This window comes from Musca domestica, unplaced genomic scaffold, assembly GCF_030504385.1.
Source record: "Musca domestica strain aabys unplaced genomic scaffold, Musca_domestica.polishedcontigs.V.1.1 84, whole genome shotgun sequence".
In the NCBI taxonomy this organism is placed as follows: domain Eukaryota; kingdom Metazoa; phylum Arthropoda; class Insecta; order Diptera; family Muscidae; genus Musca; species Musca domestica.
The window spans coordinates 690,372-716,116 of record NW_026712417.1 but is presented as its reverse complement, the minus strand read 5'-3'; the positions used below and the strand labels follow the sequence as shown (position 1 = coordinate 716,116).

At 32.8% G+C, this 25,745-nt stretch overlaps 5 protein-coding genes across 5 annotated transcripts; 3 read left to right on the top strand and 2 right to left on the bottom strand.

Annotated features, from left to right (window-relative positions):
- The first annotated feature begins 62 nt into the window (after positions 1–62).
- LOC101896037 (eukaryotic translation initiation factor 3 subunit B) lies at positions 63–4,182 on the top strand. Its single transcript, XM_005191785.4, has 3 exons — positions 63–279; positions 345–2,213; positions 3,667–4,182. The coding sequence occupies exons 1-3, from the start codon at positions 177–179 to the stop codon at positions 3,753–3,755; spliced, it is 2,061 nt and encodes a 686-aa protein (XP_005191842.1). The 5' UTR covers positions 63–176; the 3' UTR covers positions 3,756–4,182.
- Positions 4,183–5,450: 1,268 nt separating this feature from the next.
- Positions 5,451–10,162, top strand: LOC101895866 (serine palmitoyltransferase small subunit A). Its single transcript, XM_005191784.4, has 2 exons — positions 5,451–5,691; positions 9,856–10,162. The coding sequence occupies exons 1-2, from the start codon at positions 5,571–5,573 to the stop codon at positions 10,020–10,022; spliced, it is 288 nt and encodes a 95-aa protein (XP_005191841.2). The 5' UTR covers positions 5,451–5,570; the 3' UTR covers positions 10,023–10,162.
- Positions 10,163–11,007: 845 nt separating this feature from the next.
- On the bottom strand, positions 11,008–17,054 carry LOC101897323 (metacaspase-2-like). Its single transcript, XM_020039709.2, has 15 exons — positions 16,888–17,054; positions 16,723–16,836; positions 16,249–16,466; positions 15,981–16,188; positions 15,806–15,919; positions 15,625–15,749; positions 15,399–15,562; positions 15,293–15,340; positions 15,032–15,130; positions 14,690–14,978; positions 14,253–14,598; positions 13,655–14,198; positions 13,343–13,600; positions 11,593–11,839; positions 11,008–11,346 (listed from the first exon to the last, which is right to left on the bottom strand). Exons 1-15 carry the CDS (start codon positions 16,951–16,953, stop codon positions 11,205–11,207), a joined length of 2,982 nt encoding a protein of 993 aa, XP_019895268.2. The 5' UTR covers positions 16,954–17,054; the 3' UTR covers positions 11,008–11,204.
- Positions 17,055–19,429: 2,375 nt separating this feature from the next.
- LOC101895690 (protein Asterix) lies at positions 19,430–20,073 on the top strand. The gene is made up of 3 exons (XM_005191783.4): positions 19,430–19,675; positions 19,736–19,851; positions 19,926–20,073. Exons 1-3 carry the CDS (start codon positions 19,549–19,551, stop codon positions 20,019–20,021), a joined length of 339 nt encoding a protein of 112 aa, XP_005191840.1. The 5' UTR covers positions 19,430–19,548; the 3' UTR covers positions 20,022–20,073.
- A 1,619-nt stretch (positions 20,074–21,692) lies between these two features.
- Positions 21,693–23,641, bottom strand: LOC101895512 (ubiquitin thioesterase OTU1). Its single transcript, XM_011297699.3, has 2 exons — positions 22,615–23,641; positions 21,693–22,110 (listed from the first exon to the last, which is right to left on the bottom strand). Exons 1-2 carry the CDS (start codon positions 23,449–23,451, stop codon positions 21,898–21,900), a joined length of 1,050 nt encoding a protein of 349 aa, XP_011296001.1. The 5' UTR covers positions 23,452–23,641; the 3' UTR covers positions 21,693–21,897.
- Between the last annotated feature and the right edge of the window lie 2,104 nt (positions 23,642–25,745).

The following is a 25,745-nucleotide window of genomic DNA, read 5'->3' as shown; positions in this document are numbered from 1 at the left end:
AATCGATTTTTATACTCCCAGTGGCTATAAAACCATTTCCAGTATTTTGACATTTCATGAGTAAAACAGTTTGACAGCCCTTTACATTTGACGTGACAATTTGGCGTGGCTCGTTTTCCTTTTCTTTGCCAATTTTTACAATTTAACGCTAATTTAGAAAGCCGAAATAAACGAAAATGGCGAAAAAGAAGAGCGAAGATGCCACTAATGATCAGGATTATGAAGAGGAGCCAAATTTTGAGGATCCAGAAGGTTTCGTAGATGATATTAGTGATGAAGGTATGGACAACCAAACATAACCTACAACTTATGTTGACGAGTAATATTTTTTCACAATTTTGCAGAACTGTTGGTCGACAAATTGGCTCAACGTCCATCCGAGGCTGATGGTGTGGAAAATGTTGTAGTTGTGGATAATATTCCCAAAGTTGAGCCCAAGAAATTGGAAAAGTTGCAAAACATCATAAACAAGACTTTTTCCAATTATGGCGAGATTGTAAATTCGGTATACCCGGTTGATGAGAATGGAAACACAAAGGGGTATGCCTTTATGGAATTCAGGAATCAACAACAAGCTGAGGAAGCTGTTAGGAATTTAAACAATTATCGTCTCGACAAGGTGCATACCTTTATTGTAAACCTATTCACCGATTTCCAAAAATATGACCACATCCCCGAAAAGTGGGAACCCCCAACCCCTCAGCCCTTTAAAATGCAAAATGATTTGTATAGCTTCTTATTGGATCCCGATGCATACGATCAATATTGTGTGGCTGCTGAGACATCGCCAAACAGTGTGCAGGTAGGATTCTGGCAAAATACCCTTCCCGAACCTACTGATTTGGAAACCCGCGAAAGCTTTACCGATACCTTTGTTAAGTGGTCGCCATTGGGTACGTATTGTGTGACATTCCACAAGCCCGGTGTTGCCATCTGGGGTGGAAGTAAATTCCAGCGTATCCAACGTTTCCCCCATCCTGGTACACAATTCGTTGAATTTTCTCCCTGCGAAAACTATTTGGTAACCTATGGTCCAACCCCAACCGGACAAAAAGTAGTTATTTGGGACATCCGTTCTGGTGCTGAGAAACGTTCTTTCATTGCCGAAGATGTGTCAATGTTCTCTATGTTCCGCTGGTCACATGATGACAAATATGTTGCACGTTTGGGCGAAAGCTCCATTCATATCTATGAAACTCCCTCATTCTACCTGCTTGACAAGAGATCAATTAAAGTTCCCGGCATTCGTGGTTTCTCATGGTCACCCACAGACAACATTATCGCCTACTGGGTTGAGGAACAAAATCAAATTCCCGCCCGTGTCACCCTTTTGGAAATACCGAAGAGACGTGAGATTCGCAATAAGAACCTTTTCCACGTAGCCGATTGTAAACTTCACTGGCAGAAATCTGGTGACTATTTGTGTGTTAAAGTAGATCGCTACTCTAAATTGAAAAAGGACAAGAAAGATTCCGATGTTAAATTCTTGGGTATGTTCTACAACTTTGAAATATTCCACATGCGTGAAAAGGAAATTCCTGTCGATTCTGTTGAGATTCGTGAATTAATTTTGGCATTTGCCTGGGAACCAGTTGGTAATAAATTCGCCATTATCCACGGTGAAACCAGTAATTCCAATGTCAGCTTCTATGAGGTGAATAACGGCGTTAAACCTTCGTTGGTTAAGAAACTTGAAAAGAAATCCTGCACTCATCTCTTCTGGTCTCCACGTGGTCAATTCATTGTCATGGCCAACTTGACAATGGGTACATTTGAATTTGTTGACACCAATAATAATTTCGTCATCACTGCATCACCCGATCATTTCCGTGCCTCGGAAGTTGAATGGGATCCAACTGGTCGTTATGTGGTCACCGGTGTGTCATCGTGGAAGGTTAAGGAAGATACTGGTTTCAATATGTACACCTTCCAAGGACGCATCATTCGTCGTAGTCTTCTCAAGAACTTTGTACAATTCTTATGGCGTCCACGTCCACCCACCCTACTCAGCGAAGAGGAAATTAAGGAGATTAGGAAGAATTTGAAGAAGTACTATTACATTTTCGAACAAAAGGATCGTATGCGTATGACTCGCGCCTCCAAGGAACTGTTGGAGAAACGTGCTCAATTGTGCGAACAATTCACCGAATATCGCAACAAACGTATTGCCGAGTGGAAGGATCAGAAAGTACGACGTATGCAGCTCAGAAATCGTAAGTATTTATTTGGTATTTATCTTAGGTTAGGCTAAGTTAAAGGATGCGCGGTTGTATAAACAACCACTCCATTCGGAGACCTATTGGTCCATTGTGTTCATCCTAATTTAAGAAGATAGGAGAATAGAATAAAGAGAAGAGAGGGAAATGAATAACGGATAGTGAAGAAGCGATAATCTTAATAAACAGTAGCGAAGTTAGTAGGTTTTTATTGTATTTATCTTAGAATTAATAACTTCTATGAAAATATCTTCATTTCGACAAATTAAAAAAATGATATTTTTAAAGAATTTTAAATATATTAGTTCAGGAAAACCATATTCGTATACGCCCATACTTCCAAGGCATGTTCCTATTCGGATTAAGCGGTCAGAAGGTCTTACAATTTTATGATAAAATATGAACTTGACGCACTCATTGAAGAGTGAAGTTCTCTTGTTTATTCGTGGAATGCTTGCCGTAGGAATATTATAAAATTTCAATGATCAAATGAAGTCGATTCAACCATCATCCAACAAGCAATTAAATTTCAGGAAGTATCACCCCCCACAGTAGGAAGAGGCATACAGTTTGAAAAACCACTCCTTACTACAAAACCAAAAACCAAATATAAATAATTAAAAGAAGCAAAGTACATTTCTGTATGAGATATTTTTGATCACTGAAAAAATATCTCTTTTCTTATACCGTCAAGAAAGATAACGTATTAGAGGACCAATTTATGAAAGATGACCATTTGAATGAAACTTCCCATAATTTTCAAAACGGGACACTTTCCACTTATAAAGAAGTGTGTGATTTTTACATGTCATAAGAATATTTCAAATCAAGCCTACGTAAAATCGTGTGAAATGGCAAAATCGTTACAAGTACCGAATATTTTTTATTTTTTTTTAAATTCGTTACGATAGCCTTTACCGATACATTTGTTAAGTGACATTCCACAAGTTGACATTCCACAATGTGACACTTCACAAGCCCGGTGAAGCTGTGTTTTCCATAGTATGTTAGAGGGTAATAAATGTCAGTAGAGGTCAAACGGAAGAGCAAAATCTAAACTGACTTTAGAATTTTAATAACACGTTTATTTTTTTATAGAACCCTTAACCAATATTTTTTGTTAGCTTTCCAAAATTAGTATTTTACTTAAATATTTAGCAACGAAATATAACGCCTGCAGCTTAACAAAGTTAGATATAATTATGTTACTTCTAGAATATTAGCTATTGCAAATATCAAACGTATTTTGTAGTTCATGCGTCAAACTTGGTCATTTGGTTGATATTATTTTTATTTCATATAAAATCTCATATTTGTAAGATATCCAAAACAACTTAATGTAAACTATTTCCGAAAATATCTTACACGAGTTAACAATAAATTTGATATGAAAGGAAAACTCACAGAAACAATATTTATTTGAAATAACTCCAACTTTTTTTCTTTGCAGATTTCGATACAGACAGTTTGGATACTGAAGAAGTTGATGAAGAAATTATTGAATTTTTGGTCAAAGAAGAAATCACTGTACTCGAGTAGTTCGTATAGTAATTATAAGTACATAATTTTTATTCAACTTTTTTTTACAAAACCACCCCTACAAATAACCGCAATCATTCAGCTGATCACATCCTAAGGAGACATTCTTGCTTGCCAGAGGTAATTTTAAAATTTGCAGTAAATTACCCCAACAAAATACATATATTACTTCAACACAAGAAAGCAAGAATTGCTCAGCCGAACATATTTAACGGCGGGAGTAACAACATCATAACTCTTGTCCTACAGTGTATTTTTGTCATCATATTATATATTTAAAAAAATTGTGTATATGAAATAGAATCAATAATACGAAACACAAACAATCTACTATTAATATACAATTAAATTATAAATATATTAAACATTCTTATTTATGTCCTTTCAAAGAACAACTAAAATAAAAATACACTGGAAGAAAACGAAAGGGGATTTTGTATAATGGGTTATGGTATGGAATATGGAATAACTATTCATGTTAAGTCAAACGTTAAGTTTCAATAACATTTATATTGAATTTAATAAATAAAAAATAAGCAGGAGTTATCTGAAGTGGATAGAACAAATACGTGGTCGATACATACACAAATAAATAAAACTTAAAAGTAAGACAAGATTACTCTCAATTCCCATAAAAATAAAAAAAAAAATAGAATTTGTCGGAATTAATTGTACGACGAGATATAAAAATGATATGGTTTTATGACGATTCGTATGTGAACTGGAAAGAAACAAAAATCGCACTCTTAGCATGTTTTTTAACTTTTTGATTTTTATTTAATTTAAAAAATACTCCTGGAATTGATGTTTTTGTTTCGAGTTCACTTTTATATCGTTATAGGGAAACATACGCTTAAATAAGAATTATGAATAAAAGGGGGTGAATTTTCTGGTAAAAATATTCATATTAACTAAAACGATTTTTAGAAATCTGATTGATTCACTGGAAGAAGTATTGAAATGTCCATAAAGCAATTATCCAGATACATTACAGGTAAACACATCAATGTATTGTCTTAAGAAATCTTTGAAGGATTCTTGAATGTCAATGACTCTTTATTATTTTAGCTTGATTGATTATAATTCCATCCAAAATTTCTTCAATTGAATTTAAACTAATAGATATATTGCCTTCCCTTAAAGGTAATGAATTAATGTTTTCTTGCTTCAGAACATTTTACATGTTTTTGGGAATTATCTTTGTATTAAAAAATAACAAGGTTCAGTTGCAGGGTAGGAGTAACGCTATGGGTATCCTATTTTTAGGTCTTCCCAGGAGTGTTGTTAAGTTTCAAACACACACACACACGATGAAATTGTTTTATTAACATCGACAAGAAAATGTCAATTTATTTAATCTATCAACATTGACCAAATAGATAATAGAGCATGGTAGCATACGACACAATGGATGGATACAACAAACATGAGTAAGCGAACTAAAAGTTGAGACACATGCATATACACCTGGGCGGCATACAAGCAAGTGTACATGGCGTTATTACATTTCGTGTTTATTATCAACATAAGCCAATAATTGATAAGAAAAATATCACATAAATATGATGACTGCCTGACTGAGGGTATGTTTGTGTATAGCGTTAGCATTTACTAACCGACTTTTTGTTGCTGTTTTTCTATTATTTTGTTTTTACATACACACTATCCAAGTCAAACCGCCCGACTAAGCAGTTCAATTAGCCAAAAAATATATATGTAGATTATATATTTTGCCTTTTTCTTGATTTGAAGCAAACGACGCGGCGGAAGAAGTTGTTAGTATCGTTTCAACCAGTGTTTCGTGCGGACAGCGCAATGTTTCATAAGCTCAAGGATTCGTTTCATCGATTTATACGCTACATCAAATGGCTGCATATGCTGTATGAATTGAACACATATATATCAATGTGTGAGCCATGGGAAAAAGTGTTTCTAAGTAAGTTATGGAAAAATCAACAGATTAACAAGAGCATTTTCGCATGCCTATGACAATAAGAAGACGGATGGATGAGTGCGAAACGATAGGCGGTTTTTTCCTTTTGTACGTTATAAAGTGTGTTATTAAACTGAAAGTAAAACAAGGTTGGCATCCAAATAGGCAAACATTGTTACGAAATACCATGGTGTGAAATGTTTAAAACATGCTAGCCAATCGTGTTGTGAAGGCGAAAAAAAAAAAACAAAAGCTATGCCTGTTATGGGGTCAAGTTAGTGTATAATATAATGTGCTTTTTAAACAAGGAAATAATTTAACTTTTGACATGGTGTTGTCCTTGAAAGGAACTTCCTTTTTTTGTCAGTATCAAGCCGAATAATACAATACATTTGCTTCTCGCAATTTTCAATTCTTGATTGAGAAAGTCTCACTTAACGCTGCTAAAAAGGAAAATATTGAAGAAAAAAATGAGACAAATTTATTGTGATTCTTTAAATGTATATGAAATTTTCGTGTTTATGAAAAATACAATAATAACGGTATGAGAAGAGTATTCGAGTATAAAAAGTATTTTATAGTGCAGATCAATCGGGCATGTGTAGAATTTTAATTGCTTAGTCGTGTTCCAGTAAAATCATGAAGAGTGTTTTTAAATATCTTCGTTTACATCTATGTTTCATTTTTAGTAAAAAGTTATTTGAGAATTGGTTAATACCAAGCTTGAAAATGTTGTATTCCTGACTATGTCGGAACGAATATAAAAATGTTTAGTCCTTCCTTGTTGGTTCAAAATGATAGAATATTTTGCTGGAAACAAGTCAACCACGCGCCGACCATCTCGATTCCGGCGTTGCTATAGCTCCCATTGATTTTTGATTTATATTTAAGCCTTCCCAAAATTATAATATGCTATTTCTGACAAGAGCAGAAAACAATCGTCTTAGATTAAGATATAGCTCCCAGCCATGTGTTTTGTCTGGTTTTATTTTGAGGCCTTCCCTAGCATAAAACCTTGTCAAATTGATGGAAAAATGTTATGAAATTCAAACATTACATCAAAAAAAAAAAAAAAAATAATAATAATAATAATAATAATAAATAAATAATAATCATAAAAATGTTGGCGATAAACAATAATTTTAGGTTTATAGTTAAAAAATATACTAGTTCAAATATGTTAGATTAATATTATTTGATTTTTCAAAACTTTGTTGTCATTAAGAGTGAAATAATTTAAATTGCCCGTTCGATGAAAATTAAATAGAAAATCGTGCAACAAATTTTCCTCTATTTTTTATACCCCCCACCATAGTATGAAGGGTATACAGGGTGACACAAAAAAACTGCAACAAGGTCAAACGCCATAATTTTTACATTTTTTTTTAAATTTTATTGAATGAAAACAAAAAATGTCGTTAATTGCATCAAATTTTAGAATAAGTTTAGATTTGTTCGAATTGGTCACCTTTGGCACGAATTATGGCCTTCAAACGACCAATGAAACCGTCAAACGCTGCCCGAATGCTGCTCTGCGGTATTTTGGCCCATTCCCGGCGAAGCGCATGCTTGAGGTGATGGACACTTTGGTATTTTCTAGTGCCTACCTTGCTTTCCAAAATACTCCATACGCAATAGTGCAACGGGTTGGTTTCCGGAGATTTTGGTGGCCATTGTGCGCTGGAAATAAAGCGAGGAACCTCATTTTGTAACACATTTTCAGCTGACCTCTTTGACAAGTAAACACGATCATTTTGTTTGTTTACAAATTGCTGGACAACGAATGTTTTCTCCTCGGAGAAAACCAAATTCGGCAGTTCACCACTTTTGCCAAACGAAGCAACTCTTTAGCTCCTCTGAGTCTATATTATTTCTGTTGCGGTGCAAGTTCTTGCACTTTTTGGAATTTCAATGGCTTTACCCGAGCTCATTTTTCAATATTTGCCGAATGGAATATTTCGATATGTTCAGCTCACGAGACATTTTTCGGCCACTGCGGCGAGGGTTTCGATCACATCGCTTCTTTACTTTTCGAACCATTTCTGCTGATGTTACTGTTTTCTTCCGTCCATTTCCTTGTCGTCGGGCTACGTTACAGTATCACTGTAACGACCGATAGTACGAGACACAAAAGATTTATTCACATTTAAATGCTGGAGTGCTCTAACGATAGCCAGTTTTGGGTAGTTCTATAAAAAATGTATTTTTATTTAATTTTTCTTGGCTTCAATTGAATAATCAGGGTTTTTATTTTTTATAACTTTCGTATTTCGACTATCGTCGACAGTCAACTTCAGGGAAACCATGGCTCAATAAGAAAGCTTGTTCAACTTCAAGAAAACTAGAAAAATTCAACTTTGTAAGGGAGCCTTATAGTGTCAAACAGATTTTTAATTATGTAACAGTTGGTTTTGTTTATGTTTAATTTTTTTTTACAAAATTCTTCTATTCGGGAAAACCCGCGAAACAAGAATGGAATTTCGGCGTTATTATACAGGGTTGAATCTAAAATTGTAGGACAATACACTTTTATCACGAAATCGTACAATTTACGTCGAAAATTTGCATTTATTTTGCAAACAAATTTGAAATTATTTTAAATTTTTGTATTTTTTATTCAAAACAATACACACATAGACAAAATGTGTATATGTTTTGACAGAATAATGGCACCAAAAGAAAAAAAAATATTTAGGGGACAGCTTTGTTCTACCCATGGTACAATAAAAAGGTATGGTAGAGCTTCCAGCTGATTACAATTTTTTTCTAAGTGTGCCCGACTTATGCCAAATTTGTGTATGTATTTATTGTTTTGAAAAATAAAAACAAAATATTTTCAAAATCAATGAATGGAAGAAGCTTAAATCGCGGGGCGCTCACTAATGATATTAACCAGATTTGCCACGGAATTGAAAGATTGAATACTTAGGATCATATTTTTGAGAGAATATCCATGCATTTCATTCATCTTTCGTGCTATTTGACTCATTTTAAAAATGAACAAAAATATCAAATAAATGAAAACAACTTGTTGGATATAATTTTGAATTATTCTGACAGGAAGCGGGCATAGTCTCAGGGCTGTATTTATGTAGTTTTACGAAGCTGTTCTACCTCCTTATTGTACCATGGTTCTACCTTCATTTATTTTGCCATGAGGGAAACATTTTTTTGAGACAAGCAACTGTTTGTGTAAAAACTGATTTTGAATTTAGTTACAGCGGATGTTTTTTTATTTTTTATTTTATATTTCATTCATCAACCAAAAATTTAATGTTTTTCTATTTTCTTCAAAGAAGTATTTTTGCTTGAAATTTCTGGGGAAAAAATGTGACCCGTGCAAATTTCATCGAAAAAGTGCATTCTAGCTTGATTAAATTAAATATTTCGGCAAAAAGTTCAAGATATCGAATTTGAGAGATAGACTTCCGTTGTGCCGATCAAAATTCACATTTTTATCTATCTAAAATGGGCCTACATACTTTCATTTTGATTTGTCGAATACGAAAATTTCGCCTCTGATTTGGCCAGGGGTTTTTAATTATATTGAAAACAATTAGCCGAGTTTTATAGTTTGGCTTGATCTTTCGTTAAATCCAATTAGAAATACTGTGTTTCTATATGTGCGTAAATCGGATTTTTGCATCACAACTTGTCTAAATTACCTATAGTGCCTGGAAAGAAATAAATGGTAAAATACAAAGGGTATATATCTGTCCGAACAGTGATTATAACTTTTTAAATTGTTTTAAATACCAAAAATGTTTAAACATGTTATCAATGTCTGCTGTTGTCTTTTAAACTGTTCAGATACCCCTGCCACCAATTCCTAAAAATGCATCAATCATTATTCGTTTAATTATATGAACTGTTGACTGTGTTGCTAAAAGTTTGGTTCACATGAACCTAACAAACAACAACAATTTATTGCATTACAAACACAAGACATTTACCGGTATCTTCCTCTGCAATATTAGTCAATAAAATATTTATTGGAAGTGGTATTTGATAACAAGAAAAAATAGCATGATTTGTCTACGCAATGTTTATACCCCTCTCCTGTTTTTCGATAAAGCCTTTCTATACCATGATTGTACATTTTTTGCTTTGCTTATCAGTATCAGAAACCAAACCAAATGATTCATGTTTTATTCTTTTTCCTTCCAGATTGTCTTTTTGCAACTACCCTGGGAATTATTTTGTATTCGACGTTTGCCTATATACCTGGCTATATGTTTACTATTATTAAATATATAACACCGGCGTTATATTCTTCCTCTGCTGCGACGTTGACTCTATCGGAACCGTTAAGTGCTAAAGAGGTTGAGTTATGATTAACGTAGAGGGATGCACGCACACACAAACGCTCCTACGCTCACATGTTAGCTTTTAGTTATTTTTTATGTCTGTTCGAAAGCGAATATTAGTAAATAAATTATATTTATACAATAAAAAAATAAGAAAAAATATCAAATTGTTGTACATTTTATTCTAATTCTTCAAATGGATTTCAAAAGTGCTAAAATCACTGATATGCCTACATTATTTTATTATGCCGAATTTGGTTTTCCCCGGTGAGAAAACATTCATTGTCCAGCAGTTTGCAAACAAACAAAATTATCGTGTTTACTTGCCAAAGAGGTCAGTTGAAAATGTGCACCCTCGGTTGGCCAACAGAACTCAAGCGCCGGCTATGGTGATGGTGTGGGCCGCCATAACAACGGATGGTCGCTCTCCGCACGTATTAATCGACGGTGGCATCAAAATAAATGCCGAATATTATCGCGAAAATTTTTTGGAGGGTGGGCACGCAAAAATTTTGGCCGCAGACCTTGGCTTTGGAGTCCAACAGGACTAAGCACGCGTCACCCATAAATGGCTACAAAGTGAGGTTCTTCGTTTCATTTCCACCGCACAATGGTCACCAAAATCTCCGGATACCAATCCGTTGGAATATTGTGTTTGGAGTATTTTGGAAAGCAAGGTTGGCACTAGAAAATACCAAAGTGTCGTTGTCCTCAAGCAAGCTCTTCGCCGGTAATGGACCGAAATACTGCAGAGCAACATTTGGGCAGCGTGTGACGGTTTCATTGGCCGTTTGGAGGCCATAACTCGTGCCAAAGGTAACCATTTCGAAAATTTGATGCTATTACCGACATTTTTGGCTTTCATTATATAAAATTAAAATAAAAAATAAAAATTATGGCGTTTGACTTTGTTGCAGTTTTTTGTACTTACCCTGTATATGAGATTCTTGTATGAAAAACTATGAAGAGAAGTTATGCTACATCAATTAAAATAAAAGGCGAGCAATAAAACGACTTGTTGTTTGGAATCCCTATCTTGTGATTAGCACAACAATTGGATTTTCCTTTCGTAATGTAATTACGATAGGAAAGCATTATTTATTCATATGGTTCGCCACATGACACGCAATGTACAAACAAGTAAAAAACTGGGTCTTTGAAACAAATTAAATATATAGTAACATGTATGGTACAGAACGAAATTGAATGTTATTCTCCATGTTTCATTTCGGATTCATAAACAATTCTTTTAAATCTTCTTACCAATTGTTCACATTTTTCGGTTAAGGCAATACTGACATAGGAATTTCCTTGCAAGGAACATAACAATTGTTCGGCGTAAGATTGAAATCTAAAGAATAAAATATAATATTAATATAACAAAATTGTCGGTAACAGCTATGGATATCTTAAGAATATTTTGTGGTGAATTATGGAATTTAATAGAATATTTGTTACTTTATAACTACTGCTCATTATGATTTTCAGCATTTATTTCCTTAATTCCTAAACAGTAAAGGTTTTCGAAATTACCAATATAAGTTATATTGCTATATATGTTGTGGGTGGGCTCAAACAAATTTTACACTTTACCTACCGTTTAATATGTTTAATTCTTTGCATATATGTCTGATACTGTATTTCCATATGTGCTTTCCGGCATTCAACATCTTGTATATAGGATTGCATTTCCTTCTGTTGTTTTTTCGAAACCACAACGATACTTTTGGTAACTTCACAAACATATTCTTTATCAATCTCTGGATTATTACTTAGACTGTGTCTTAAAAGATTTAGTTTTCTTTTAATTGTTGACGTGAATTTGGAAATTTGCTTTGAAATATCTAAATCGAAAAAATTAAGTGACCAATGTTATTATTATGTTCTTTAATACAACTGTCTACTACGAAGCAGCCACTCAATTTAGGCAAAAGCAAGCAAAGAAAATATTTAAAAATTTGTGTGTGTAAGGATCTAATTCTTGGTAAGAATGACTCTGAACGCTCTATTATACTAGGAGCCTCTCATTTTTGTCCCACTGAAACAAATAATCTCTTTTTGCAATGGTTAGACAATAAAGATAAGAACGCTTGGCCGGAACAATTCCCAGATTTGATACTCTTGCGTAAAAAATGTTTATTTTGGTTTCCTTACGGGATTTTTTTGTTTGTTTTTTTTTTTCATTGATATAATCCCAATATTGTGGGAACAATTTTTTAAGGATTATAATAATATTTTTACATTAATTTTTAAAATTTTATTGAATAAAAGCAAAAATATCGAATTTTAGAATAAGTTTAGATTTGTTCGAATTGGTCAACCGAAGGTGCACATTTTCAGCTAACCTCTTTGGCAAGTAAGCACAAACATTTTGTTTGTTTACAAACTGCTGGACAGCGAATATTTTCTCATCGCAGAAAACCAAATTCGGCAGTTTATCACTTTCGGCAAAGCGAAACAACTCTTTAGCTCCTTTGAGACTATTTTCTTTCTGTTGCGGTGTAAGTTCTTGCACTTTTTGGATTTTCAATGGCTTTACCCCGAGCTCATTTTTCAATATTTGGCGAATGGAATATTGCGATATGTTCAGCTCACGAGACATTTTTCGGCCACTGCGACGAGGGTTTCGATCAAGTCGCTTCTTTACTTTTCGAACCATTTCTACTGATGTTGCTGTTTTCTTCCGTCCATTTCCTTGTCGTCGGGCTACGTTAAAGTATCACGGTAACGAGCGATGGTACGAGACACAAATAATATATTATTCAAATTTAAATACTGTAGTGCCCTGACGATAGCCAGTTGTGGTTTTCCAGCCAAATATAAAGAAATCACACTATCACCTGCTTTTGTAAGCTTGTAAACAATATAATGAGCTATCACTGGAATAATTTTAATTTGGTTGCGGTTTTTCATCTCACCCTATATAATCTGCAAATTCTTCACAAAGCTGTGTATTTTTTAGAATAATTTTAAAGTGTCAAAAATTTAATAAAACTTACTCCAAAATAAAAAAAAATAAAATTTATAGATTTAATATATATGTAATATTCTTGGAGACAACTAATTAGTTGTATTTGTGGAGTACAAAAATTTGTTATAAACTTTAATTCGATTTTATTTTGGTGAAATGGATACATAGAACACTGCTATTATAATGTTTACAATAACTATTTTTTGTGATCAATGTTGTTTATGGAAATTATAGAAATATATAAATTATTTGTGTCTCAAATGTAAGCAAGATTGATATATAAAATCCAATGATACAAAAAAAAAAAAAACAACTATTCAGTGAAATAATACAAAACTTAAAATTCAACAACAATACGGTTGTGTTGTTTACTCACTTATTTCATGTAAATCAATATTATTCATACTTGATCTCCTTAAATTCCTTAAGTATCTGCTGGAAGTCATAATTGCAACAGGAGAATCCATTGAATCATCACTTAGCACAATTGTAGAGTCTTCCGACTCATTTTTGTGTGTATTATGATTTCCTAAACTTATTTTAGTTTTCAAATGACTTGTGTTTTTCTTTGGGGTTCTATGATTTTGATTTGCCTTATCTATTGCACGTGTTTGGCTTCTCCTTATTTTATTATCTGCAATGAGACTATGAAACTAAAGTCATATTTAAATACATTTAACGTACTTACTTTCGGAGTTTTTATATCTAGGCTTATTGTTTTCCTTGTTGGATAAATATTCGTTATTATTGTGCTCTATTATGTCCATTTTGTTATTATCAAACATTTCCGTAGAATTTAAAACTTCATAAGACTTGTTTTGTGTCTTGGTTTCAGAAGTTGCGGTTTGACTATTCGATATAATATTATTTTTCCCATTTTCTGTAATTTCCTCATTTTTAATATCCAATAATGTTACGTTATTTCTTCTATGCGGCGAATCATTGTTATTATTGTATTTTTCCACTTCAAACGAGCTGACTTCATTACTATGTCCATTGAAATCCGCTCTGCTGATTAGGACATCAGGTGTGATATTATGTTGAGACATGTGGATATTCAGATTATGCGAATTTTGTATTATTGGCAATTCTGGAAATTCATACGAAGCATCTCGACAATTTCTTAGTAAATCTAATATTGAACATTCTTCTTCCAAAAATGTGTCTTTATTTACATTATTATGTGAGCTATGTAACGATTTTCTTTCAATACCATCTCTAAATGTCTGAAACTGCAAAAAAGGGTTGAAAAGTTTATTTTAAAAAATATAAATACTTTAACCTACATCAGAGCATTCCAGATGATCTTCTAAACAGTTATTTTTTAAATTAACCACATTGTTAGCAGTTCCCTTCTTAGAATTTGAAATAGCTTGGAAATGATTTTCACAATCTTGAATAAGCCAAGGATAATCTTGCATTAGATTTTCGGTAACATTAGTTTGAGGGTGTTTTTCATTATCCTGAATTAGACAATCATTGCCCAGCATAAGACTTTCAGTTATATTAGTGATATCATTGCTAACTTGGTCTTTTGGTTCGCACGATTGATCTTCGTTAGATAGATTGATATTAATTTCAGCGTATTTATTACTTTTCCTTTTTAAAAGGTTATTTGTTTTCAAACATTTTCTACCGAAATAAATTATAAATTTAATTTAAACAAGTGAAATATGATATCTATAAATAAGGTTTTTTTAAGAATTTGACTGTTTATGTTTACCTATTGTTGTTTTTTGATCGCTTTTTCGCTTTTTTATATGGCACATAATCCTCATCGCTTTCATCCTTCCTTTTCCTTTTTGTACACAGCATACTTAATGGATGTTTTGTTTTAGGTATTTTTGAGAGTTTTTTGTGATTTTTCGTTGTTAGCGGAGAAGAAATCGTTGGTGAAATATAAGAATTTTCTATTAGACTTGCAGTCATTGTTTCCAGGGGGATTGTTGGCATTATATCCACATTGACCGTCAACTCTTGAGACATGTTATTTATAATATTCTCAATACCACCTGTAAGACGGAAAATAATATATATTTTGCCATTTGTTTAATGAGATAACTACCTTGTGATGTAAAATTTTCAGTGTTTATTCCGTTGAGGGAGTCTTGTTTATCTGAAAGAGGCTCACTTCTCGAAATTATATTCTTTGATATTGAGTTGTCTACAAAGATATCAAACGCTAAATTCGTTAAAAAAACGTTTTTGGGATATTTCAGATAGAAGTTCTTTTGACAGATAATTTATATTAAAATTTTAGCATCTTTTTTGCAAGATCGCATACATATTTTCTTCTAATAATTTCATATCACAACATAAATATTACCTTCGATATTATTTACATTATTGTTGTTGTTGTCTAACTGTTCAATGTCTGTAAAGATATTTACATATTACTCGCGTATTTGTAATGTTTAAAAAATAAATTTTACCTTCATTTATTTCATTCGTTAAATAGTACTGGATAACCTCTTGCCTTCGAACGCGTTCGACTTCTTGATTTGGTAACCATATTTTTAATTTATTCTCTTTTGTTAATATAGGAAAACTGTTTATATTCGAGTCGCTAAAGCATACCGATAACATTTCCATTTCGCTAGACACAAATATATTTTTTCAATTATTCAAATGCATAAACATTGAAAATACAAAGCTTACATTTCTATCTTTTCAATAACAAATATGCCTTCGATGTTTTGGTATGATAAGTTGGGGCCAGCCTTAAAACGTCCTTCAAATGATAGTGACTTCTTATTTAGATCTATCCAAAATTTGTCATAATTCTAAAAAATTAACAAATCATAGAAAATAAACTCTAATCGCTTTTTTCGTTGCATACCAGGCGTTTAAAAATTTCGTAATCATTTCCAATGGCAATAAAATTACAGTAGAAGGACACATTTGGGCTATAACTCTGTATGCAATTGTAGTCATTTAAAAACTCTCGTTGTGTCTGGAAAATAAAGTAAATACATAATAATAAAATAAAACGTTTACTTGAAATAATATCAAACCTTTAAAATTAATGGCAAGTGCTGGGTTTCCATAATGAGATTTATCAGCTCATTTTCATTAATTATAAAGTGTTTATTTTTAATTGCTTCAAATTCCCGTTCCCATTTACATCTTTCTGTGTACTTCATCAATATCGAAAAAGTTTTTAAGATTAATAGTTGTGTTTTGTAATTTATTCCATATGCATTGGGTTTCCATAGACAAGCTCTGTAAAGATGCTATATAAATTAAATGTTACAATTCTTGTTCCATTTTATGGTATCTTACAAGGTCCCAGATGCAAAATTGTTGCATTTTGCTAGAATATCTGGTGGAAGATTGTGCAAAAGTCTATCCAAAATTAGTAACAAATTGTAATGATAATCTGCAATATCATCAGTGGTATATTGCAAATATCCTATTATGTATGTGATGACTGTTATTGCTATATTTTCATAAAGTTTCATCAGTCTGTCTTCATGGGGATTGATAAGATCCTGAATGTTCTGAAATGAATCAAACTTTATTAGATATAATACGAGTCATAATAACTAAGTGAATCAATTTCCATGCACCCTTTACATTATTATCGTTGATATCCTAAGTTGAAAATTTGCAAATAATGGACGTTAAGCATATTATCCGAAATGTATTTTACGAAAAACAATTATAAGACAATAAAGCGAGAAATAAAAATATTTGAATATAGTCGTCCAGAAAAAAATTCTGTTTGACTTTTAGACGTTTGGCATAGAAACTTACCAAAAACGTTTCGCACCATTTTATAACAAGCTCAAAAATACCCGGCTCTTGTCCGTGCATGTAACGCTCAATCTTAGCGAAGCCCTTTGCCATTCTACGTAAGGCCGCAGTGTTCTTAAATTGCATAGATTAGAAAAAATTCGTTATATCTTATAAAGCACCTACCGAATCCTCCATATTTTCTTGGATATTCGATATAATCGCTGATAAATAATTGCAGCGTTCACTCATTTTGTCAAAAAAATCTAAAAAAACAAATCAATAGAAGCTTGAATTATGAATTATGCGAAACGGCTTATGTTTTTCAGCGACACTTTGAGTGACATTGAATTATGATTACTGGAGAACGTAACGCAGTCGCAGGAGTTGCCAATGAGTTTTGCAAGATTTTTTTTGGTAAAAGAATACATGTAGTCGCATCGACAGAGCTGCTGGGACAATGAACTGTCAAACCAATTTTGGAATTAAAAATTTTGAATGAGAAATTATTGAAATTTGTGAAAATTCTTAAAAATGCATATCAAAACAACCTACGATTTGTGCCGTAAAAAAATATATAGAAAAATCTATTTATTTTTGTCAAAACATTTAAAAAAACTTTGACATATCAATGTTCCCGAGTGTTGATGCATCTACAAACATATATTCCTCTACCATGGTAGAAACAACAGTTGAAAATGCCTAACGATTTTTCCAATGGAACTGATTTTAGTTTTTTAATTTTTTTTTAGAAATTTGCCGTCCTAGCATTTTTCTAATACAATAAGGAGGTATAACAGCTTTATAAAATTTCAGAAATACAGACCTGAGGCTATGCCCGCTTTCTGTCAGAATTATTTGAAATTATATGCAACAAGATGTTCTCAAAGTGAATTTGTGTCGACTTAGATTAACTTTTTAACATATATACTGGCTAGTAGGTTTCTGTTTGTTCCTGTTTTTTTTTCATGTAAATTCGTCTCCAGCCTTATTGGCAATGATCTGTAGTAGAATTCTCTGACTCATTTTTGAATTACCGACAAAAATTGGTAAAATAAAATTCTTATAATTTCGGTAGTTTATGAAAATTTTCGGTAAGTTTGCTACGAAATCTAAGTAGTCGCTAAGACCTACCGATAGATAATAATGTCGTCAACTTAAACTCCTTTTTTATATCTAATTTAATTTTTTATATCAAAATTTGTACTTACCAATTTGGTAAATCCAGAAACGAGTTACGTTTAAAGTACAAAAAAAGCTTTTTTGACTGGCTTAAGTTATCGGCTGGCTTCTTCATAGAGGAACAGTCGAGTTTTAGGTTGGAAAAGTATGATTTCGGCCCTAGAATCCTTTTTTCTTTTCCTCACCTTTAGAGAATCCCACTATTGAAAAGACGGCCCTTTTTCGATTACATAAAAAAATCGCCCTGGAAAATTAGAGCAAAGCTGAATACTTGAAGTTTACTAACAAAATAGTGTTTAAAACCTGTTTGTTAGAATTGAAATCTCACATTTTCAGTACAGGTTAAGTTCTTTTGTGTTTTTACAAAAATTAAAAGCCAATGCTGAAAACATGATACAATGAAATAAAGGTAACCTCATTCCAAATTAGCATTCCCAGCTCTGCATTTTCTGTAATTTACCTTGTCAAATTTCAATGCATAAAAAACAGTTCCCATCTCTGATTTTGTGTGTATACAATGGATTTATGAATATAGATTTTGACAATGAGATGTTGTCAAATGTAGAATTTTAAAAAAAATGCTAACATATGATTGCATGATTTACCTTCTTAGTTCTACCATGGCTGAAAAGTAAATAGTTAAAAAAATAATAAAAATTAAAAAATATTGCTTGTGGGAACACAGTTTAAGAAGCTTCTTGTTTTACGATAAATTGGTTATGCTAAGTGCACATGACACGTGATTCGCTCTATGTTCCTTGTTCGACCATTAATTTAGAAATATCTACTTAATTCCCCACACTAAATTTGCTGAGCGAACAAAGATTTTTGTTCTTTGTTCCATTCAAAACACATTCAGAACTAAGATTGAATGTGTGCCATTCCTAACAAATGAAAAAATTAATTATGACATTTAAAAATTGAAAAGTTTAATGAAATTTTATAAAAATTTGGGAAGACTGAAAAGTATGAATGAAAACTACAATGTTGAATGGAGTATATACATTTAAATGAAAGTAAATTTTGTTTTCTCTCTCATCCGAGGTACGCATTTTGTTCATGAGTTGAAATTTCCACAGAAAACTGAAAACAAAAAAGGTAATATTTTCAAAATGTTTGTATCGGCAGAACAAATGTTTCACAAGTGTCTCTACAACAGAACTTAAAAACAGAAAAATACAAAAATTTGTTCAAAATATCAACAATTACACAAAAACTTGAAAACATGAATAAAAATTGTAAAATTAATGATATAATAAATCATTGGGAGAAAAAATAATTTCTTATATTCATATTAGTAAGAATTTTATGTATTTTCGTATAAATTCCCATTAAAATAAAAAAAACAAACAATTTGAAAAAAGGAATTATGCGGTATGAACGGATTAATTAGTGTTCCTAATTTTGAGAACAACGCGATTGAAATTGCAATGAGAACATAGCATAAGTCGAAAATCGACTATGAATAGTCGAGTACTCGGTTTTCACCAAGACCATAGTTCGAGTTATCGAGATTAATCGAATGTTGACTTACCTATCCCTATTTCTAATCCAAAAAAAAAAAAAAAAAAAATTATCATTCCTATTAACACACTATAAACGTTGACCTAGTTAATTAAGAAAATACTTTCACAGTATAATTGTTGAAAATACTAAAAGAACAAAATGAATGCAACAGTTGATCCCAGACGTAAGGAAAAAGTTAATCGCTACAAAGCACCACAGGCTCAGGGGCAAAATGGCAGTGGCACTGGAAATGAAGATTTGACACCCGACTACATGAACATTTTGGGTATGTGAACATAGATGCAATGTAAATATAGTTTAATTATGACTATTTTAACCCATCTAGGAATGATTTTCTCTATGTGTGGTCTCATGATGAAGTTGAAATGGTGCGCTTGGTTTGCTTTATATTGTTCGTGTATTAGCTTTGCTAGTTCTCGTGTTAGTGACGATGCTAAACAGGTAAGCAGAGATTTGTTTTATCGGATATGTTTCTAAGATTATTATATATTTATGATATTTATGGTTCCTTGCAGGTTCTATCATCCTTCATGTTGAGTGTTAGTGCTGTTGTCATGTCCTACTTACAAAATCCTGCTCCAATGACTCCACCATGGGTATCATCTTCATAGAATTAAGTTATTGTTCTAATAAAATAAACAATTGTATGGGTAAATAGTCAAATATGTAAATGTTTTTTTTTATCGCGGGATAGAAGAACATCATTAAAATATTATTTTATTTGCAAACCTGTTGAATTTAAAGACATACTATTACTTGAATATTTAGAATATATCCTAGACCAATTATTAAATCGATAGGTAGAGTTATATGAATAAACTAGAAAAACGTGGACCTACCGTAATAAATTGGCTCAAGTCCCGTAAAATTTTTCTACAACAGTTTTAGATTACAACCGGCTATAAATTTTTTCTCACTGAAGTGTATCATCTGCACTCCCGTAAGCTCATAATGTTTTAAAGATCGATTAGTTTTTGTGATTCTGAATATATTCATAAAGACATATATAAGTATGTATCCATGTAACCATCCATAAGGACTTTTCTTTTTGAAAGGAGAGTTTGTCGCCTAACCGCGTTGGATTGTGCCTATAGGAGAAGGCCTTTTATTCCAGCCGATGGAGAACTAACAAGGATATTTGTAAAAGGAAATCTGTGTGTAAAAGTTTGAATGAAGGGCTGAAAACTACCTTCTTTGCTTTGTTGATTGAAATCCGTTTCTGGCAAATCTCCAAGCAGATAAATACTTACTAGTTAGATTTTTTGCAGTAGGAGGAAAAGTTGAAATGGAGGTCTATTAAGCACGTTATTGTAACGGGTTCAATGCTAGAGATAGTAAGTAGTAAGAGCTCACATGTGATCGTTATCTTTTGCGATCAAGCGCAGACAAGCTGTAAGCATGTTTTGTTGATAATCAGCACAAATTGTGATCTTGAGATTAAGTCTGGCCAAGTTGTAAAATTCGTTCGTTGTCAAACAATTTAAGATTTCTTTTGAAATAATGAAATTCCACCTTCAGTAAAATGTGATGTTATATTTTAGACCTTCTCAAGAATAAGTCACTCCATTTTGGATTTATTTCCATGGACTTTAGTTTGTTAAATAAATACTAAGCTAAATGAATTGTAGTGTATTGGTGACCATTGGATTAAGTAACTTGGCACCCAACAAAAACGGGCTAGCCCAAATTTCATTAGATTTGAATTATTGTATGGGCTTTATTCACAAAGATGGTTGGTTGCTCAAAAATCTCAACATTAGTTTCTTTGGTCTTCTTCATTTTCGTGTGTTTGTACTTCATTTCCATTGAAAGATCTATTCAAAGACTTCAACAAAACTTCTATTCTCCTAGTCAATAACAAAACAACTTTTTCTTATTTTTTTGTATCTATTTTTAAAATTCATAGTAAACCAAACAAAATTAAATAAAAAAAATGATCTAACAAATAAATTTTTAGTGAAAATATTTTAGTTCATAAATAATATCTTGCAAGCTGCATTAAAAGTGTTATTTTCTAAATAATATATTGTTCTTTTTGCTCTAAAGCCAAAATCCGGTGATGTTTTCCCAGCTATGCATAAATTTGTTGTTAATGTGAGTGTGTGATGAAAATAGTATGTCGACGAGATAAATAGTAGTTAATAGCAGTAGTCCATAAAGATGAGGTTCATAATGGTCATAATGGTATACACGAGTGTTAGGTAGCACTTAAGGCACCCAAAAAAATCATGTTGGTTGGTATGCAAAAAAACTATTTGTTTAATGTGCAAACAAAGCATTAATAACAATTCAAGAAGACGACGATATTTTTCGTTTATTGTTATCTTGTTGCTGTTGTCCTTTTTTTGAATTGATATTGGGGCGTCAGGGAGAGGAGAATTTTCTTATATGTTATAACGTTGTATTGGGCATAAACCATTGTGTTATTAGATAATAGATAAAAACGCAAAAGGCAAACATGTAGAGGGCACCCAATATTAGAGGATATTATATTTCTCCGAAATTTGTATGACCGGTGGTTTTGGCATGTTGTGTGGCCTGCACTTGACCCACCATAGCTATGCCACACTGTAAGCAACGCAAGGAGAATTTATCAACATTTGTGAATTGTCGAGAAGATTTGGCTTCCTTCGCCAGTTGCTCAGCCTGCTGATATACACCAATCTCTTCAATGGGAAATATTGTAGCGGGTACACCACTCTGCAAATAAATATAAGAATATTAAAAATAGTTTATAAAGATTTAGATTTTAATTCAATGTCCAATATATTTTATAAGAGACCAAACTACTTTATATAATAAAATAATAAATATTGAGCTGCTTCTTTAGGTTGAGTATTAATTAACTATAACAAAATTAGACTGAGTTTTTATAAGTTTATCACCGCAACAGAGCAAACGGCGAACTTATTTAATTTATTTTCCTTTTTTGTCTTTAATATGTTTCCAATGGCGAACGGAACATCTTATCTTATATACGTATGTATGTACGATTATTTGCTGAAGTCTTGCATGTAAGGGTGAGTCTGCATGTCAGTAGTAAAAAATACGTTTTTCTTTGTTTATATTATTATTCGCCTAAAGGAAATGTTGTCAGCCTTAGTACTAAAATTAACTTTCAGTTGCTCTGGAAAACGATTTCACACCCATCACAACCTAGCAACCCTCCCACAATTATATAACCACATAAAATAAAATACTCACCTCAGTTTCCAAATACAATGGATCATAGTGTATGCCATCGAATAACAAGAATACTCTTAGGCCATAATTTTTATCTTCTCCAAAACGATTAATGATAGCATTTTGTATATCAACCACATCAATTTCAATGCCATAGTAATTGGAAAGAATGGCTACTTCGATGGCGCCACCCCACGAATCTGGCTTTTGTATCCATGCACAATATTCCGAATTTGATTTACCCAAAACAGCATCATTGTATTCCTGGGTATTTGCTGCCACTTCCTGGGCAATAATGTGACGCATCATTTCACTGCCTTCATTGTCTATTTTTCCATTCAGTACAAAGCGTATGCTGGTAAACAAGCATGAGTTATCGGCAGGTACAACTTTCTTTAGGAGTACACCATTTAAACTACCACCACCAACGCCTAGACCGTCGTTAGGTGCAGCCGTAAGGCGTTCTGCACCACCACCGCTGTCGGAAGAGTTTGTGGCTGCCGCCACCAATTGTCTAAGCTCGTTTTCTTCTTCCTCTTGCAGGCGACGTGCCAAGGCTTCATCGTCTTCAATACTGGGTGCTGCTGGGGGTGCAACCGTTGCATCGGCTTGTTTCTCCTCAACAATCAGTGTTTCACCATTGCAGATACCCGCTGCTTGCAGTGTTTGCTGTACATTTTGTGTCACATCCAATGGCCTTGGGGGGAAGCCCATAAGCATGTGCAAATGTTGTTCTTTGATTTGAGTTAATTCGGCAATACGTTGCTTAAGATCTGCTATTGTTGTTTGATTAGTCAAGTCCTTGACAATGAATTGACCTTTTTTCGATTTCAATTTAACACTGAAAGTACCCGTCATCGTGAATTTCGTAATATTTCCCTCTTACGCACAGGAATCACGTCGAATTTTTTGATGGGCTAATTTTAATTTGGTTACTTATTTTTTTTGTTTTTTATGACTTTAATTTTTTCCCCTTTTTGCCACTGCACACTCACACAAGAATAATGAGAATTCAGATATCAAAGTCGCTATTGAATAGGCGCCGCCGAAAAATGAGAAACAAAGAGCATAGCGAGTGATGGAAGATAAAAATCAAAACAAAAGGCCCATTTTTAGGGCTCTGAAAATCGAAAACGGATGGGGTTTAGGGCTTGGGAAACGTAGTTTGGCGGAGAAAAGAAGATTTCACTCTGGTAAAGGCTTTCAAGTTGGTTAATGGTTAAAACGAGATTGATAACATTAAAGGAGAGTTTGCGAAAATATGGAACGTCTGGCTGCGAGTTAGATAGCTATAAGTATCTATAGGCCCGTTCTTATATAAGTATAAAATTCACATTATCGGGTTCTCATTATTACATCTTTCCTTGAAAATATATGCATTTTTTACAGACATAGGGCAAGCTTTTTTTAAAAAGTAACTAGTATTCACTGCATTTTTTTACAATGGCTTCTTCATTTTAGTTCAAAAATAATAAACAAAATGCGAATTTGTAATTAATTTTGTGAAATAAATTTATAATTCAGTTCTTCAATATAAAATAAACGATTTGCGTTATCCATTTTTTTATTTAAATCAGTTTTGCTGTTATTGCCACATTATCAATAATAAATATGGCAACACGAATTCAGTAAACTTTACGTTAAAAGATAAATGGAAGATGGTCTGACCTTTTGCTTATAGGATAGTTCATACTTAAATGAAACTTGTAATAACGAAAAGCGATTTATGTGTCCGGCAACATCACTTTTTTTATCTATCGGAAAGATGTAATAACCGGCCGCAGTCTGGTGAGTCAGAAGATCCATTTTGATCAGTCGATCAGAAATGTTGTTAAGCTTCGCAAGTACCTCTTAAGGTGAGAATACATAACACGCTTTATTTACTATATTGCTGGCTTCTTTAGAAAATAACAAAGGAGCGAAGAACCAAGATCGAACTAAGGGCGGAAATACATAAAGAGCATATTTGGCTGGCTTCTTCGTAGATGAACAAAGGAGTTTTAGGTTGACTTAGTTCGATTTTTTAGTTCTTGTTCATTTCCGAAGAAGCCAGCCGATGACTTAAGCCAACCAAATATGCGCATTATGTATTTCCACCCTTAGTCAACTTTTAACTCCTTTGTTCTTTGCTTCTATGGCTTTGCTTTGGTCCTCTAGGTAGAAACCAGCCGATATCTTAAGCCAGTCAGAAAAGGCTTTTATGTACTCTCACTATTAGGTTTAGTTAACACCGTCGGATTTTACGAAGATTCGTTATTTACTACTTATTTACTTGATTAAAACATTAAACGAGTTGACAATTTTATTAATTCATTTATGAAAACATGTTCGGTGTATCTAACTTCCGCGAGCATTTTAGCTCGTGTTTTTGTAACACCGCCAGGACACAGAAAAGGTTCGAAGCCTTCGATAAACCCGATTATTTAATTTTCCTGAATTTTAAAATAAATTTTCCAATTTTAAAACTGCGTCCCTTTAGCCATTTTGTATTTTTCTATAAGTGTCCAATTGTGAGTCCTGGACCCTTATATGTCAATGTTGCCATATCTGATGAGAAAACAAAAGCAAATAATTAGTACTTAGATCGATTCGTGCTAGAAGACTACTTTTGACAACAATTTGACGATAAAGTTAGTAGTTTATACACCATTGTAATTTGACTCTCTTTGAATTTCAAATCACAATATGTCTTTTGAAGGAAAACTTGGTTGTTAGATGGACTTACTGGCCGACCTTATGTAGGTCTGCAATCAAACGTTTTATTTTCAACTTGTGCTTATTTCGTGTATAGTAATACCGAGGTCATGCTGATTTGAAAGAGAGACGCTTGAACATGTTGGGGAATAATAAGACATTACTTTGAAAATCACGGTAGAATTGCAGAATTTGTGCGAAAATTGGGTTTCGATTTTGGAAGAGTCAAAATGAGTCACTGTTTGGTGCTGATGTTTAATGAGCCATTTTTCTTCGAAAATGATCAGAGAGTGGCTGTTACATAAGCCACGTTAAACGAATTTTTGTTCACAAAAATCAATGTTGAGGATATTGGCAACATTTGGCGCCGAGGCAACACTCGATTTTCAAAAAAAAAGTTATTTTGTTGGACCCTATATAATATTGCGCCTAGAAATATGCTTTTAATTTGTGTGAGG